Here is a 17,260-nt window from a genome sequence, read left to right as displayed (position 1 = left end):
GTGCCATGTAAGCCGGCCCAAGGAGACGCACTAGGGACCAGATGCGTAGAGCTGGCTTCATGGCACTTGGCTCGACGCTCAATCTAGCCCGGCCGATACGCGGAGCTGGAATATACCGAACCGGGCTGTGCACCCGCACTGGAGACACCGTGCGCTCCACAGCATAACACGGTGCCTGCCCGGTCTCTCCAGCCCCCCGGTAAGCACAGGGAGTTTGCGCAGGTCTCCTACCTGGCATAGCCATACTCCCTGTAAGCCCCCCCCCCAAGAAATTTTTGGGGCTGACTCGGGCTTCCATCCGCTCTGCCGTGCTAGCTCCTCATAATGCCGCCTCTCTGCTTTTGCTGCCTCCAGCTCGGCTTTGGGGCGACAATAATCTCCAGGCTGATCCCAGGGTCCTTTACCGTCCAGTTCGTCCTCCCATGTCCATTTCTCCAGGTAGTGCAGCCTCTCCCACTGCAGCTGCTGCTCCTGCTGCTGCTGCCTCTGTTGCCTCTGTTGCCTCTGTTCCTGCTGCTCCTTTGGGCGGCTACACTCCCCTGGTTTAGCCCAGGGTCCTTTCCCGTCAGGATTTCCTCCCATGTCCAGAAATCCTTATTTAGCATCTCCTTTTTCGGCTTCTCCTGCCTGTTGACACGCCGCTTGGTCCGTTGGTGGTGGGTGATTCTGTAACGGTTTTCTAGTGGTGATGAAGGAGAGTCGGACCAAACTGCAGCGTGTCGATTGAGATTCATGTTTAATCAAACAAAGAAACACGAACACTACACAAAACAATAAACGTAATCGAAACCGAAACAGCCTATCTAGTGCAAACTAACCGAGAGTACACATAGGACACTAAGGACAATCACCCACGACAAACTCAAAGAATATGGCTGCCTAAATATGGTTCCCAATCAGAGACAACGATAAGCACCTGCCTCTGATTGAGAACCACTCCAGACAGCCATAGACTTTGCTAGACAACCCACTAAGCTACAATCCCAATACCACCACCAAAACCCCAAGACAAACACACCACAATTACAAAAACCCCATGCCACACCCTGGCCTGACCAAATACATAAAGATAAACACAAAATACTTTGACCAGGGCGTGACATATACAACCCAGGTATAAATATATTGTAATATACAACTCAGGTGTAAATATATTGTAATGTACAACCCAGGTATATATTGTAATGTACAACCCAGGTATTTCAGCAGTGCATTGTACAGCACAGTGTAATTCCGAATGGAAGCACTTCCAGTGACTCTCCACGTTGTCCAATTGAAGCACCCTGGCTGATGGAGAATGATGATGTAGTATTTACAGACACATACATATAGTATTTGATTTTAAATTCCAACATAAATTGATGTGAATTGATACATTTATGTACATTCATTTTACAGTGTTCAGCAGTTATGAAACTATATAGGTAAGCTAAGCACTACTCCATTTTGGTTCAGCAGTTATGAAACTATATAGGTAAGCTAAGCACTACTCCATTTTGGTTCAGCAGTTATGAAACTATATAGGTAAGCTAAGCACTACTCCATTTTGGTTCAGCAGTTATGAAACTATATAGGTAAGCTAAGCACTACTCCATTTTGGTTCAGCAGTTATGAAACTATATAGGTAAGCTAAGCACTACTCCATTTTGGTTCAGCAGTTATGAAACTATATAGGTAAGCTAAGCACTACTCCATTTTGGTTCAGCAGTTATGAAACTATATAGGTAAGCTAAGCATTACTCCATTTTGGTTCAGTAGTTATCCGTTTTGAGCAGTTTGATTAAGCGATAGACAAATGTATTGTTAACAAGTGACAAGAAAATCATATCAAAAGTAAAGTGAATATTGCATTTTGAAAGGCAGATACTTGAAGACTTGAACATGTGTGCAAACTGAAAGAGGGGTTTGCTGCAGTGAACAAGTGACTGTGAATTTGTTTGTCGTACTCAGTCCATTGAACATGTGCTTAGAGTTTTGACCACGTGACAGTTTGATGATCTGTTTAGAGTCTTGTACTAAGAGTTGTGAAAATTGCACCAAAGTGCAAAAAATTAAGACTGTAAATTGTCTTTTCAAATGTTTTATGACTTTTAATGGAAGAATTGTTATCAATACTGAAACAATATAAAATGTAATGCTACATCTCGTGTGTTAATAAAGTTGCGACATTTGAAGCATGTTGTGTTTTTGTGGAACTGCTGTTGGAGAGAGGGGGTATAAGGGTGGGGGACGGTGTATAGTACTATCAGTTCTGTGCACATGTGTGTGTCTGGTGTGTGTGTGTGTGTGTGTGTGTCTGTGTGTGTGTGTGTGTGTGTGTGTGTGTGTCTGGTGTGTGTGTGTGTCTGGTGAGTGTGTGTGTGTCTGGTGTGTGTGTGTGTGTCTGTGTGTGTATGTGTCTGGTGTGTGTGTGTGTGTGTGTGTCTGGTGTGTGTATGTGTGTGTGTGTGTGCACATGTGTGTGTGTGTGTGCTGTGTGTGTGTGTGTGTGTGTGTGTCTGTGTGTGTGTGTGTGTGTGTCTGGTGTGTGTGTGTCTGTGTGTGTGTGTGTGTGTGTGTGTGTGTGTGTGTGTGTGTGTGTGTGTGTGTGTGTGTGTGTGTGTGTGTGTGTGTGTGTGTGTGTGTGTGTGTGTGTGTGTGTGTGTGTGTGTGTGGTGTGTCTGCTGGGTGTGTCTGGTGTGTCTGGTGTGTGTGTCTGGTGTGTGTAGTGGGTGTGTGTGTGGTGTGTGTGTGGTCCTAACCTTTCTTTGTGTCTGGTGTGTGTAGTGGGGCGTGTAGGTTACTAGGTCCTAACCTTTCTTTCTGTTATTTTTATCGGCCCCCACATCCTGCTCTCTCTCGCTCTATCTCTCTGTCTCCACCATTCATTCACTCTCAACACCCTCCATAACCACTAACCCCTCCAACCGCTAACTGCAGTACACACACACACACGCAACAAATGTAAACACATTCAAACCTTTACACACACACGCATGCAAGTCCGTATCTGCATCTTCAGTCAAAAACAAACTTCCAGTCAAATTGGGTTTTATGGACAAGGAGGAAGGAGAGAAGATGACTACTCTCAGAACAACAGTAGTATTTTTACTGGGTGAGTCCTGCTGTACTTGTTATTATGGCTTTCAGATGATTATTTTATAGAACACCAACAGTCTTCTTTTTCTTCTTCTCTGAAGGTTTCTACACCTTCTGCCAGGAGACAAGTAAGTTTTGTGCCAATTTCTTAGTTGTGTGTGTGTGTTTCTGAGTGTGTCTGACTGTGTTGTGTACCCCCTGTTCCCCCCGTCCCAGGAGCCTCAGTCCAAGGAGCCTCAGTCCCAGGAGCCTCAGTCCCAGGAGCCTCAGTCCTAGGCAGACCGTTGCTGTACGGCCCCTCAACAGCCCTAGAGAAGACTGTAGAAGAATTCCAGTGTGAAGTTCTGCGTTACCCTAAAGAAGAGTCCATCCTCTACCAGCTATTCAGGTGGGTGTTGCTGTATTGTAGGGAATTCAGGGGGTAGCCCTGACCGAGACTCAAACAACTGTCAACCCAAAACCTTAGTTGTTACGCCAAAAGATCCTTTTCCGAACCTCTTGACCAACTTGCTAAGTGTTTGGTTAAGATTGCTACAATATCTACCTCAAGTCCCTAAGTACTGGAGATTTGAAAGGAGGTGTTGTCAATATGAATATATCAGTAGGCAAGTAGGCTAATCAATCCAATGCAGTGCCTAGGGGGTAGGGTTCTAGGGGTCAATTTGAAACTCACATGAGACAACCTTGAAGACGCACAATGCAGAAATCACTCCGCCATTTCCTGTTTGTTAAAATTCGAATAGTTCGCCTAATTTCAGTTTATGTGACAAAACCAGCATGTATAGTGTAGAGAATCCTTGTAGCCTAAACCGCTGTGAAGTAGCTTTTCCATAACCAGTATAGTATTTTCAGCTGTTTGAAGCTGGTGTACAAAACTGAAAGTAAAAGATGCATAAAACACATTTTAAGAACGGGAAGCATAGAAACAGCACACATAGAACAGATCTACTGCTTCTGAGACTGGCTTTTAATGAGGATTACAGATCTATAACTCACATTGTGAATTTGGTCGGGTCGCCCTCAAAAAGTTCCATATTGCAGCTTTAAGTTTCTACAGAGCCCTGTCAATATAGTGCCATGTCAAACAACACAATAAAATATACATTTTACCACTGTTATGTATCCAATCCATTACTGTAATCTGTCCTCAGGGAAGGTGACCGGTCCAAGGCCTTAGGCTTCTACAGTGCTCTGTCTGGTGAGATGGCCAATTTCCCCCTGTACATCACTGCTTCCTACGAGGGCTACATGGTGTGTGTAGCCAGCGTCCAGAACAACACAGTAATACAACCCACCGTCAGTCAAAGACACCACCTCAGAGTAGTCGGTGAGTCGTAGACCCTGTATTAATACTTTTGTTTTGTCCTGGAAGAATGGCGCCAGAGGGGATGGCCGCCATTTTACGGGCTCCTAACCAGTTGTGTGTTTTTCGCATTGTTTGTAACTTGTTTTGTACATAATGTTGATGCTACTGTCTCTTATAACCAAAAATAGCTCCTGGAAAATAAGAACAGTGATTATAAGAACAGTGACCTCAAACTGGACAAAGATTATTTTCTCTAATGAGTCTGAAGCGAAAGATATAATGTTTCTCCCAGACAAGGCTCAAATCCCCTTCATTCGCAGGAAGAAAATAAGGAAATACAGGGCGCGGAGATCAGGGTCCGATCAGAGAATTTGTCGGTGACCCGCCTCTACCATCTGTTCTATTAGCCAATGTGGGGGTGTGTGTCTATTTGTCAATAACAGCTACGTCCGGTAAGACGAGGGGTGGGGGTGTGTGTAACAGCTGGGGTGCGATGTCTAATATTAAGGTAACCTCACTGTATTGCTGGAGTAGAGTACCTCATGATACACTGTAGACCACACCATCTACCAAGAGAGTTTTCAGCTATATTTTTCGTAGACGTCTATTTACCACCACAAACTGACGCTGGCACTAAGACCGCACTCAGCGAGCTGTATAAGTCCACTCAACGAGCTGTATAAGTCCACTCAGAGAGCTGTATAAGTCCACTCAGCGAGCTGAATAAGTCCACTCAGCGAGCTGTATAAGTCCACTCAACGAGCTGTATAAGGCAACTCAGAGAGCTGTATAAGTCCACTCAGCGAGCTGTATAAGGCCACTCAGCGAGCTGTATAAGGCCACTCAGCGAGCTGTATAAGGCCACTCAGCGAGCTGTATAAGGCCACTCAGCGAGCTGTATAAGGCCACTCAGCGAGCTGTATAAGGCCACTCAACGAGCTGTATAAGGCCACTCAACGAGCTGTATAAGTCCACTCAGCGAGCTGTATAAGTCCACTCAGCGAGCTGTATAAGTCCACTCAGCGAGCTGTATAAGGCCACTCAACGAGCTGCATAAGGCCACTCAACGAGCTGTAAAGGCCACTCAGCAAGCTGCATAAGGCCACTCAACGAGCTGTATAAGGCCACTCAGTGAGCTGTATAAGTCCACTCAGCGAGGTGTATAGGGCCACTCAGCGAGCTGTATAAGGTCACTCAGCGAGCTGTATAAGGCCACTCAGCGAGCTGTATAAGGCCACTCAGCGAGCTGTATAAGGCCACTCAGCGAGCTGTATAAGGCCACTCAACGAGCTGTATAAGGCCACTCAGCGAGCTGTATAAGGCCACTCAGCGAGCTGTATAAGGCTTTAAGGAAAGAAGAAAATGCTCATCCAGAAGTGGCGCTCCTAGCGGCCGGGGATTTTAACAGACAAACTTACATCCCTTTTACATCATTTCTGCCAGCATGTCACATGTGCAACCAGAGGGAAAAAACTCTAGACCACAGATTGTCCACAATAGGCTGAGAGAGGCTGGACTGAGGGCTTGTAGGCCTGTTGTAAGGCAGGTCCTCACCAGACATCACCGGCAACAACATCGCCTATGGGCACAAACCCACCGTCGCTGGACCAGACAGAACTGGCAAAAAGTGCTCTTCACTGACGAGTCGCGGTTTTGTCTCACCAGGGGCGATTGTCGGATTCGTGTTTATTGTCGAAGGAATGAGTGTTACACCGAGGCCTGTACTCTGGAGCGGGATCGATTTGGAGGTGGAGGGTCTGTCATGGTCTGGGGCGGTGTGTCACAGCATCATCGAACTGAGCTTCTTTGAGCACGTCTGGGACCTGTTGTATCGGTGGGTTAGGGCAAGAGCCATTCCCCCCAGAAATATCCGGGAACTTGCAGGTGCCTTGGTGGACGAGTGGGGTAACATCTCACAGCAAGACCTGGCAAATCTGGTGCAGTCCATGAGGAGGAGATGCACTGCAGTATTTAATGCAGCTGGTGGCCACACCAGATACTGACTGTTACTTTTGATTTTGACCACCTCTTTGTTCAGGGACACATTATTCCATTTCTGTTAGTCACATGTCTGTGGAACTTGTTCAGTTTATGTCTCAGTTGTTTGTTTAGTTTGCTGAAAATAAACGCAGTTGACAGTGAGGACGTTTCTTTTTTTGCTGCGTTTACAATGTCTTCATAGAACTAGAATGTACTCATAGAACTAGAATGTACTCATAGAACTAGAATGTACTCATAGAACTAGAATGTACTCATAGAACTAGAATGTACTCATAGAACTACAATTTCCTCATAGAACTACAATTTCCTCATAGAACTAGAATGTACTCATAGAACTACAATTTCCTCATAGAACTAGAACGTACTCATAGAACTAGAATGTACTCATAGAACTACAATTTCCTCATAGAACTAGAATGTACTCATAGAACTAGAACGTACTCATAGAACTAGAACGTACTCATAGAACTAGAATGTACTCATAGAACTACAATTTCCTCATAGAACTAGAATGTACTCATAGAACTAGAATGTACTCATAGAACTAGAATGTCCTCAGATAATGCAAATGTCTTCATAGAACTAGAATGTCCTCATGGAATTTGAATGTCTTTATACAATTACAATGTCTTAATAGAACTAAAATGTTTTCACAGATCTAAAATGCCCTCCTAGAATTAGAACACAACATTATCAGATTCTATGGTGCTGAGAATGGTTCTACTGCATGGTTGTATGTGTTCTCCCACAGACCCAGTCAACGGTGCAGAGGTTGTAGTCCAATCAGGGTCTGTGGAGTTCTACGAAGGGAAGCCACTCTCCCTACGTTGTAACATCGCCAAAGGGACCCACGTCTCCTACCAGTGGCTGGTGGATGGGAAGCCCCTCCCCCTGTCTCCTTCACACAATCAGACACAGGAACAACTCTTCATCTACAGGTACTGTATTGTGGATGGTCTGTTATTACTGGTCTGTCTGGTCTGTTTGTCTTGTGTTTGTCTTTCAGAGGTTCATTTGTGCCCACCTGAAGATGCATCTTAGATCAGGGGTGCATTGGATATGCAAACAACTGAAGAGAACTGATATATTTATTGACAAATACACCATTCCAGTCACATAGATCTTTGTCAATGTTTTATTATTTAGCTTCTTATATGTGAAAACTCACTGTAAATATTGTTGACAGTATCTGTATTTGTATGCACTACTACAGGATGGTGCCCCAGGACAGCGGGGAGTACACCTGTGTTGCTACCAACCAACTCAACATCACCAAGGTCTACTCCTCCAGGAGCACTGCCAAGGTCATCAAGGTCAAAGGTCAGAGGTCAGGGGTCAGTTGTATCACATAATTATGGAGTAGGTTGAAGTTGCCCCTAGATGCTGATCTTGAGTCAGTTTTGCATTTTCCACACTAATGCTTAAGGCTTGGGGGAGGGGAAGCTGATCCTAAATCTGTACCTAGGGTGTACTCATAGAGATAGATAGAGGGCTCTAGTGCCACAAAAAAAAAAACGTTTTAACATGGGCAGCAACACAGAGGGATTTCACCATTTTGAATTAGTCAACTGGGTGGGACTTCCTATGGGTTAAGGAAGGATCACATAATTCCATCCTGGTCATCGGGAGGGAACAGCCAATGAATTATGCTTGTGAACAAACATTCCATAACTGCAGCTGACAGTAAATCACCAACCTTGGCTTTATATCTGTTCAAACAACACACTCTAGGTGGCGGTATGCACCATTTCAGTTTGTTTACCAACTCGTAGAAATAGTAGAGGAAGAAAATTGACTACTTCAAAATGGAGATGCTCTCAATGGTGCTGCCCGTGCTCTCACAGATGTCATAATGGGACAGATACAAAGAAGAGTCCTCTATTATTTTTTATGGCAGTGGTTCTCAACCTTCTTGGTTACTGTACCACTAACTGAATTTTGCTCTGCCCGTAGTACCCCTCATGTGCATTTTACCAGCAGGCCTGCGGTCTCATCAGACTTCTCAAGTACCCCCTGTGGGTAGGCCAAGTACCCCCAGCGGTCCTAGTACCCCTGGTTGGGAACCACTGTTCTATGGGGAAACTTCACCCTGGATCTAGAATCAGGGTGGCATGAGCAGACCAACTGGCACGTGTCCTCACTGACATTTTCAACCTCTCCCTGACCTAGTCTGTAATACCTACATGTTTCCAGTACAAAAAAGTAAGCACTCAGTATGGTAAGTTGCTCTGGATAAGAACCTCTGCTAAATGACAAAAAATGTAAACATAGACTGACCAGGTGAATTCAGGTGAAAGCTATGATCCCTTATTGATGTCACCTGTTAAATCCACTTCAGTGTAGATGAAGGGGAGGAGACGGGTTAAAGATGAAGGGGAGGAGACAGGTTAAAGATGAAGGGGAGGAGACAGGTTAAAGATGAAGGGGAGGAGACAGGTTAAAGATGAAGGGGAGGAGACAGGTTAAAGATGAAGGGGAGGAGTCAGGTTAAAGATGAAGGGGAGGAGACAGGTTACAGATGAAGGGGAGGAGACGGGTTAAAGATGAAGGGGAGGAGTCAGGTTAAAGATGAAGGGGAGGAGACAGGTTAAAGCTGAAGGGGAGGAGACGGGTTAAAGATGAAGGGGAGGAGTCAGGTTAAAGATGAAGGGGGAGACAGGTTAAAGATGAAGGGGAGGAGACGGGTTAAAGATGAAGGGGAGGAGACGGGTTAAAGATGAAGGGGAGGAGACGGGTTAAAGATGAAGGGGAGGAGACGGGTTAAAGATGAAGGGGAGGAGACGGGTTAAAGATGAAGGGGAGGAGACGGGTTAAAGATGAAGGGGAGGAGACAGGTTAAAGACCCCCTTTCTGAAGTTGATGTTTTTATTGAAGAACACAGACGCAAAACATTCTGCCCTGTTATTTCCCTTCAGAATGTGTTTACCTAAGTATAGAGGCAGGTAGCCTAGTGGTTAGAGCGTAGAGGAGGCAGGTAGCCTAGTGGTTAGAGTGTAGAGGAGGCAGGTAGCCTAGTGGTTAGAGTGTAGAGGAGACAGGTAGCCTAGTTGTTAGTGTTGGGCCAGTAACAGAAAGGTCACTGGTTTGAATCTCTGAGCCGACTGGGTCAAAAATCTGTCTGTGCCCTTGAGCAAGGCACTTAACCCTAAATGCTCCTGTTAGTTGCTCTGGATAAGAGTGTCTGCTAAAATGTAAAATGATAGCCAGTATGCACATATCTAAGTCTAACCAAACTGTATTTTTCTCTGTTAGAAAAGAGGCGTTTCCCTGAAGGGGGTTGTTTTCCTCCAAGTTGCCCTATCTCTCTTGTCTAGGGCAGGAGTTTTCCCTGGTCAGGTCCAGCGGTCAGGAAAACTCCACACTGCGTATTTCTCAAAGCTCCTGACAGCTGAAATGGATTCTGTCATAAGTTTGTCACATGTTCATAGTGAAGTGAAGTCAGTGGGTTGTATTCAATCAAACCCTGTATTCAGATGATATCTTATTCAAAACTCTCTCCATCCATCCTCTCCTCTCTTTCAGAGCTCGTGTCTGAACCAGACCTCCTCTTCCTGGTACTGAAGGAAAGAGACGGGACCTACTTTGCCCTCGTCACGTGTCAATCACTCAAGGGGACTCCGCCCATCACCTTCTCCCTCTACAGCAGGTCAGAGTTCATTAGCACGGAGACGGTTGACGAGCGATTCGCCACGTTCTCTATTCCAGTGGTTCTAGATCTCCACATGGGCTTTCTACAGTGTCAGGCGCAGAACGGAGACAGGGTGGTGTACGGTCAGTGGACGGCCATGCACGTTGGTAAGTCTGTCTGTCTCGCTGTCTGTCTGTCTCTTTGTCCGACAGTCTGTTTCAAGCAAATTATTTGACCTATAGTTCTGTTCTCAGCACTCAAGACCCACTGGACTTATCACCCACTGGACTTATCACCCACTGGACTTATCACCACTAGACTTATCACCCACTGGACTTATCACCCACTGGACTTAACACCCGCTGGACTTATCACCACTAGACTTATCACCCACTGGAATTATCACCCACTGGAATTATCACCCACTGGACTTTTCACCCACTGGACTTATCCCCCACTGGACTTATCACCCACTGGACTTATCACCCACTAGACTTATCACCACTGGACTTATCACCCACTGGACTTATCACCCACTAGACTTATCACCACTGGACTTATCACCCACTGGACTTATCACCACTAGACTTATCACCCTTATCACTGGACTTATCACCCACTAGACTTATCACCCACTGGACTTATCACCCACTGGACTTATCACCCACTGGACTTATCACCCACTGGACTTATCACCCACTGGACTTATCACCCACTGGACTTATCCCCCACTGCTGGACTTATCACCCACTGGACTTATCACCCACTGGACTTATCACCCACTGGACTTATCACCCACTAGACTTATCACCACTGGACTTATCACCCACTGGGCTTATCACCCACTGGACTTATCACCCACTGGACTTATCACCACTAGACTTATCACCCACTGGACTTATCACCACTAGACTTATCACACACTGGACTTATCACCCACTTAGACTTATCACCCACTGGACTTATCCCCCGCTGGACTTATCACCCACTGGACTTATCACCCACTAGACTTATCTCCCGCTGGACTTATCACCCACTGGACTTATCACCCACTAGACTTATCACCACTAGACTTATCACCCACTGGCCTTATCACCCACTGGACTTATCACCCACTAGACTTATCACCCACTGGACTTATCAACCACTGGACTTATCACCCACTGGACTTATCACCCACTGGACTTATCACCCACTAGACTTATCACCACTGGACTTATCACCCACTGGACTTATCACCCACTGGACTTATCACCACTGGACTTATCACCCACTGGACTTATCACCACTAGACTTATCACCCACTGGACTTATCACCACTAGACTTATCACCCACTGGACTTATCACCCACTTAGACTTATCACCCACTGGACTTATCACCCACTGGACTTATCACCCACTGGACTTATCACCCACTGGACTTATCACCCACTGGACTTATCACCCACTGGACTTATCACCCACTGGACTTATCACCACTGGACTTATCACCCACTGGACTTATCACCCACTAGACTTATCACCCACTGGACTTATCACCCACTGGACTTATCACCCACTGGACTTATCACCCACTGGACTTATCACCCACTGGACTTATCACCCACTGCTGGACTTATCACCCACTGGACTTATCACCCACTAGACTTATCACCACTGGACTTATCACCCACTGGGCTTATCACCACTAGACTTATCACCCACTGGACTTATCACCACTAGACTTATCACCCACTGGACTTATCACCACTAGACTTATCACACACTGGACTTATCACCCACTAGACTTATCACCCACTGGACTTATCCCCAGAGTGAAAATGCTTATCACCCACTGGACTTATCACTTATCACCCACTGGACTTATCACCCACTAGACTTATCTCCCCCCCCCCAGCTGGACTTATCACCCACTGGACTTATCACCCACTGACTTATCACCACACTGACTTATCACCCACTGGCCTTATCACCCACTGGACTTATCACCCACTAGACTTATCACCACTAGACTTATCACCCACTGGCCTTATCACCCACTGGACTTATCACCCACTAGACTTATCACCACTAGACTTATCACCCACTGGCCTTATCACCCACTGGACTTATCACCCACTGAAAATGTATCACCCACTGGACTTATCACCCACTAGACTTATCACCCACTGGGGACTTATCACCCACTAGACTTATCACCCACTGTACTTATCACCCACTAGACTTAACACCCACTGGACTTATCACTTACAACCCACTGGACTTATCACCCACTAGACTTATCACCACTAGACTTATCGCCCACTGGACTTATCACCCACTGGCCTTATCACCCACTGGACTTATCACCCACTAGACTTATCACCACTAGACTTATCACCCACTGGACTTATCACCACTAGACTTATCACCCACTGGACTTATCACCCACTAGACTTATCACCCACTGTACTTATCACCCACTAGACTTATCACCCACTGTACTTATACATTTTCATACATTGAAACTCATCATTTCATGTTTGCATCCCAAATGGCATCCTTTTCCCCTACAGAGTGAAAATGTTTTTGCTCTGGTCAAAAGCAGTGCACAAAAGTAGTGCACTATGTGGGGAATAGGCTGCCATTTGAGTATACCTACCCCCCAGTTGCAGTAGGTGGAGCTGTGACGATGCACTACAACACCGACGTGGGAGAAAACTTCTCCATTGTGGGCCTGAGGTTTTACTGTTCCGTGGAGAGGGGAACCTTTCCCCAGTACCGCTGGTTCCTCAACGGAACTGTTCTAGAAGGCCGTGGAGAGTTCTACTGGGTGGAGAACCAGCCGGAGCAATCCATTTTGTTGTTATCTGTGGGGAGGAGCAGTGCCGGAACGTACCATTGTGAGGTGTCCGACAGCTTTGATGGCACTACGGTGATCAGAAGTGAGGCGAGGTACATCGATAAAGAAGGTTTGGTCTGAGATGAGTCTTTGCTTTTTCTTAAATATATTTTGATTGGATAGAGAGAGATAGCTGAAAGAGCAGTGGGCCAGATTCAAACCCATGCTGGCAGCGGTACATAGAGGCCAGATTCAAACCCATGCTGGCAGCGGTACATAGAGGCCAGATTCAAACCCATGCTGGCAGCGGTACATAGAGGAGTCCAGATTCAAACCCCCATGCTGGCAGTCCTTGTGTAGAATGTGTAGAACCCAGATTCAAACCCATGCTGGCATGCGGTCCATAGAGGCCAGATTCAAACCCATGCTGGCATCCCAGGCATGACAGTCCTTGTGGCCAGATTCAAAACCCTCTCCTCTCTCTCCTGCTGGCATGAGGTCCTTGTGTGGGTAGAATGGCCATGTTAATTCAAACCCATGCTCCCAGGCATGAGAGTCCTTTGTACAAATGCTCCAGACACAGAGGCTTAGACCACTGGACCATCCCAGGCATGAGTCCTTGTGTGGGTAGAATGTGTAATGTTAACCTCTCTCCTCTCTCCTCTCCATCCCAGGCATGAGAGTCCTTGTGTGGGTAGAATGTGTAATGTTAACCTCTCTCCTCTCCATCCCAGGCATGAGAGTCCTTGTGTGGGCAGAATGTGTAATGTTAACCTCTCTCCTCTCCATCCCAGGCATGAGAGTCCTTGTGTGGGCAGAATGTGTAATGTTAACCTCTCTCCTCTCTCCTCTCCATCCCAGGCATGAGAGTCCTTGTGTGGGCAGAATGTGTAATGTTAACCTCTCTCCTCTCCATCCCAGGCATGAGAGTCCTTGTGTGGGTAGAATGTGTAATGTTAACCTCTCTCAATGGGTTATCCCAGGCATGAGTCCTCCCTCCTTGTCCATCCCAGGCATGAGAGTCCTTGTGTGGGCAGAATGTGTCATGTTAACCTCTCTCCTCTCCATCCCAGGCATGACAGTCCTTGTGTGGGTAGAATGTGTAATGTTAACCTCTCTCCTCTCCATCCCAGGCATGACAGTCCTTGTGTGGGTAGAATGTGTAATGTTAACCTCTCTCCTCTCTCCTCTCCATCCCAGGCATGAGAGTCCTTGTGTGGGTAGAATGTGTAATGTTAACCTCTCTCCTCTCCATCCCAGGCATGACAGTCCTTGTTTGACTGAGTGTGTGTGAATCTTACAGACACATGGCTCTACATAAGGTCAATGGGTTGTATGTAGTTCAATCAAAGCCTGTATTTAGATGTTTGAAGTTGTTTTTGTTTGTTTACCTCTTCTTCTTCCTCTGCCAGTGTTGAACCACCTCCCTACCACGGTGGTGGCTGTTGTGTTCGGCTGTTTCCTCTTCCTGGTTACCTTGGTGACCACCTGTTGTTTCATTGGTCTGCTGTACCGTGAGTGTACACTTTACTTATTCTCCACTCTCTCTCTTCTCTCTCCTTTCAGCTCTCTGTCTCTCTCTTTTCAGTTTGTCTCTCTCCTTTCAGCTTGTCTCTCTGTCTCTCTCTCTTTCAGTTTGTCTCTCTGTCTCTCTCTTTTCAGTTTGTCTCTCTGTCTCTCTCTTTTCAGTTTGTCTCTCTGTCTCTCTCTTCAGTTTGTCTCTCAGTTTGTCTCTCTGTCTCTCTCTCTTTCAGTTTGTCTCTCTGTCTCTCTCTCTTTTTTCAGTTTGTCTCTCTGTCTCTCTCTTTTCAGTTTGTCTCTCTGTCTCTCACACCCCTCTCTCTCAGTTTGTCTCTCTCTCTCTCCTGACTCTTTTCAGTTTGTCTCTCTGTCTCTCTCTCTCCTGACTCTTTTCAGTTTGTCTCTCTGTCTCTCTCTCTCCTGACTCTTTTCAGTTTGTCTCTCTGTCTCTCTCTCTCTCTCTTTTTCAGTTTGTCTCTCTGTCTCTCTCTCTCTCTTTTCAGTTTGTCTCTCTCTCTCTCTCCTCACTCTTTTCAGTTTGTCTCTCTGTCTCTCTCTCTCCTTTCTCTTTTCAGTTTGTCTCTCTGTCTCTCCTCTCTCTTTTCAGTTTGTCTCTCTCTCTCTCTCTCTTTTCAGTTTGTCTCTCTCCTCTCTCTCTCTCTCTTTTCAGTTTGTCTCTCTAACCCTGTTGCCTGTTTTTCCCACAGAGAAAAGACAGTGTCTTGTTGAAAAGTCTACGTAAGTGAATTTACTTCCCATAACAACCTCAGCCCTGAGATCTCACCTGTTTCCCAGTGGCCAGATATTCATCCCCGTATTCCTCCATCTCCTACAGGCTGGATCTCAAGTTGGGTCTGGAGATGCACAACATAATGGTGTCTGATGATGATGAAGAGTTCCTGGGTCGCCAGTGCATTATGGTGGCCGAGAATGATAAAAAAGTTATTGTGTGTGTGTGCGTGTGTGTGTGTGCGTGTGTGTGTGTGTGTGTGGAAAGATAATAAGTACATACTTCACATTCAAGTTCATTTCGAACTTCCCCACAGAGTGTAACATATTCCCCTTTTCTCCCGATGAAGGATGAAGAGGAATACATGGAGGATGACGGAGTGGTGAGAGCAGCCAGGATCGTTGACTCAGATCAGGTAATGTAGCCTCGATCAATCAATCAATTAATCAACTAACTGATCAATCAATCAATCAACTAACCCATCAATCAATCAATCAACCAATCAATCAACTAACTGATCAATCAATCAATTAATCAACTAACTGATCAATCAATCAATCAACTAACCCATCAATCAATCAACCAATCAATCAACTAACTGATCAATCAATCAATTAATCAACTAACTGATCAATCAATCAATTAATCAACTAACTGATCAATCAATCAATCAATCAACTAACCCATCAATCAATCAACCAATCAATCAACTAACTGATCAATCAATCAATTAATCAACTAACTGATCAATCAATTAATCAACTAACTGATCAATCAATCAATCAACTAACCCATCAATCAACCAATCAATCAACTAACTGATCAATCAATCAATTAATCAACTAACTGATCGATCAATCAATTAATCAACTAACTGATCAATCAATCAATTAATCAACTACCTGATCAATCAATCAATTAATCAACTAACTGATCAATCAATCAATTAATCAACTAACCCGATCAATCAATCAATTAATCAACTAACCCATCAATCAATCAACCAATCAATCTATTAATCCTTCCATCCACCATGAATCAGTTAACCAATTAATCAATCAATAAATGAACCAATCAATCAGACTGACGTCACTGATCCACAGGAGGAAGTAGAATCGACAGACGAGTGGCTGCAGCTACTCTAGGAACTGAAGAACACCTTGGAGGATGAAATTCCACAAAATAACTTTTGAATTCTACAACCATCTAAAAAGAAGCGATTCCTACACATTCCATCACAAATCCCTCCCCTACAGAGAGATGAACCCAGAGCAGAGGTACCTCAGCCAGCTGGTTCTGGGGCTCTGTTCACAAACACAAACAGACCCCACAGAGTCCCAGAACAGCAACACAATTAGACCCAACCAAGTTATGAGGAAGCAAAAAGATAACTATTTGACATACTGGAAATAATCACCCCAAAAAACTGAGCAAACTAGAATGCTATTTGGCCCTAAACAGAGAGTACACAGTGGCAGATTACCTGACCACTGTGACTGACCCAAAATGATGTACAGACTCAGTGAGCATAGCCTTGCTATTGAGAAAGGTAGGCAGGCAGACCTGGCTCTCGAGAGAAGACAGGCTATGTGCTCACTGCCCACAAAATGAGGTGGAAACTGAGCTGCACTTCCTAACCTCCTGCCAAATGTATGACCATATTAGAGACACGTATTTCCCTCAGATTACACAGATCCACAAAGAATTTGAAAACAAAAAAAACCCATTGATAAACTCCCATATCTTCTAGGTGAAATACCAGTGTGTGATCACAGCAGCAAGATGTGTGGCCCGTTGCCATGAGAAAAGGGCAGCCAGTGGAGCACAAACAACATTGTAAATACAACCTGTACTTGTGTTCATTTATCTTCCCCTACTATTCGTACTACAACTATCTGCACGTTGCTAAAACATTGTACACAGCTGATAATATAACACTTGAAATGTATTTTTCAAACCTTTGTGACTGCAATGTTTACTGTTCATTTCTAATCGTTTTTTGTTAATATTGTTTTGTCTTCTCGCTTTTGTTTGTTGTTTATATCACTTGCTTCGGCAATGTGAACACATGTATTCCATGCAAATAAAATGAAACTGAATTAATGAGAGAGAGAGAGACACAACTGAATACAATTAACTATTAGGGAGATGTCCATTGCAACAAGACAGACAAA

At 45.1% G+C, this 17,260-nt stretch overlaps 1 protein-coding gene and 1 long non-coding RNA gene across 7 annotated transcripts; one reads left to right on the top strand and one right to left on the bottom strand.

Annotated features, from left to right (window-relative positions):
* Positions 1–2,782: 2,782 nt before the first annotated feature.
* Positions 2,783–17,189, top strand: si:dkey-93h22.7 (Fc receptor-like protein 5). 6 transcript variants are annotated; one of them, XR_006082862.1, is made up of 14 exons: positions 2,783–3,094; positions 3,180–3,206; positions 3,295–3,466; positions 4,230–4,405; positions 7,137–7,323; positions 7,599–7,705; positions 9,908–10,180; positions 12,663–12,965; positions 14,248–14,349; positions 15,064–15,094; positions 15,192–15,297; positions 15,436–15,501; positions 16,190–16,363; positions 16,837–17,189. XR_006082862.1 is itself a non-coding variant. In XM_042318276.1 (13 exons), exons 1-13 carry the CDS (start codon positions 3,034–3,036, stop codon positions 16,229–16,231), a joined length of 1,653 nt encoding a protein of 550 aa, XP_042174210.1. In that variant the 5' UTR covers positions 2,783–3,033; the 3' UTR covers positions 16,232–16,377. The 6 variants fall into 6 exon arrangements, 3 of the variants coding, with proteins under 3 accessions (XP_042174210.1, XP_042174212.1, XP_042174211.1); XM_042318276.1 differs by lacking the exon at positions 16,837–17,189 and having other exon boundaries at positions 16,190–16,377; XM_042318277.1 differs by lacking the exon at positions 16,837–17,189 and having other exon boundaries at positions 2,788–3,094; positions 15,192–15,276; positions 16,190–16,377.
* LOC121845931 lies at positions 13,459–14,249 on the bottom strand. Its single transcript, XR_006082865.1, has 3 exons — positions 13,889–14,249; positions 13,550–13,796; positions 13,459–13,489 (listed from the first exon to the last, which is right to left on the bottom strand). It is a non-coding gene; the product is annotated as an uncharacterized LOC121845931 (long non-coding RNA).
* Positions 17,190–17,260: the final 71 nt, after the last annotated feature.

The sequence above is a fragment of the Oncorhynchus tshawytscha genome, unplaced genomic scaffold (assembly GCF_018296145.1).
Source record: "Oncorhynchus tshawytscha isolate Ot180627B unplaced genomic scaffold, Otsh_v2.0 Un_contig_4324_pilon_pilon, whole genome shotgun sequence".
NCBI classification, from domain to species: Eukaryota; Metazoa; Chordata; class Actinopteri; order Salmoniformes; family Salmonidae; genus Oncorhynchus; species Oncorhynchus tshawytscha.
Note: the sequence above shows the minus strand (reverse complement) of the source record. Positions and strands in the feature narration are given on the sequence as shown.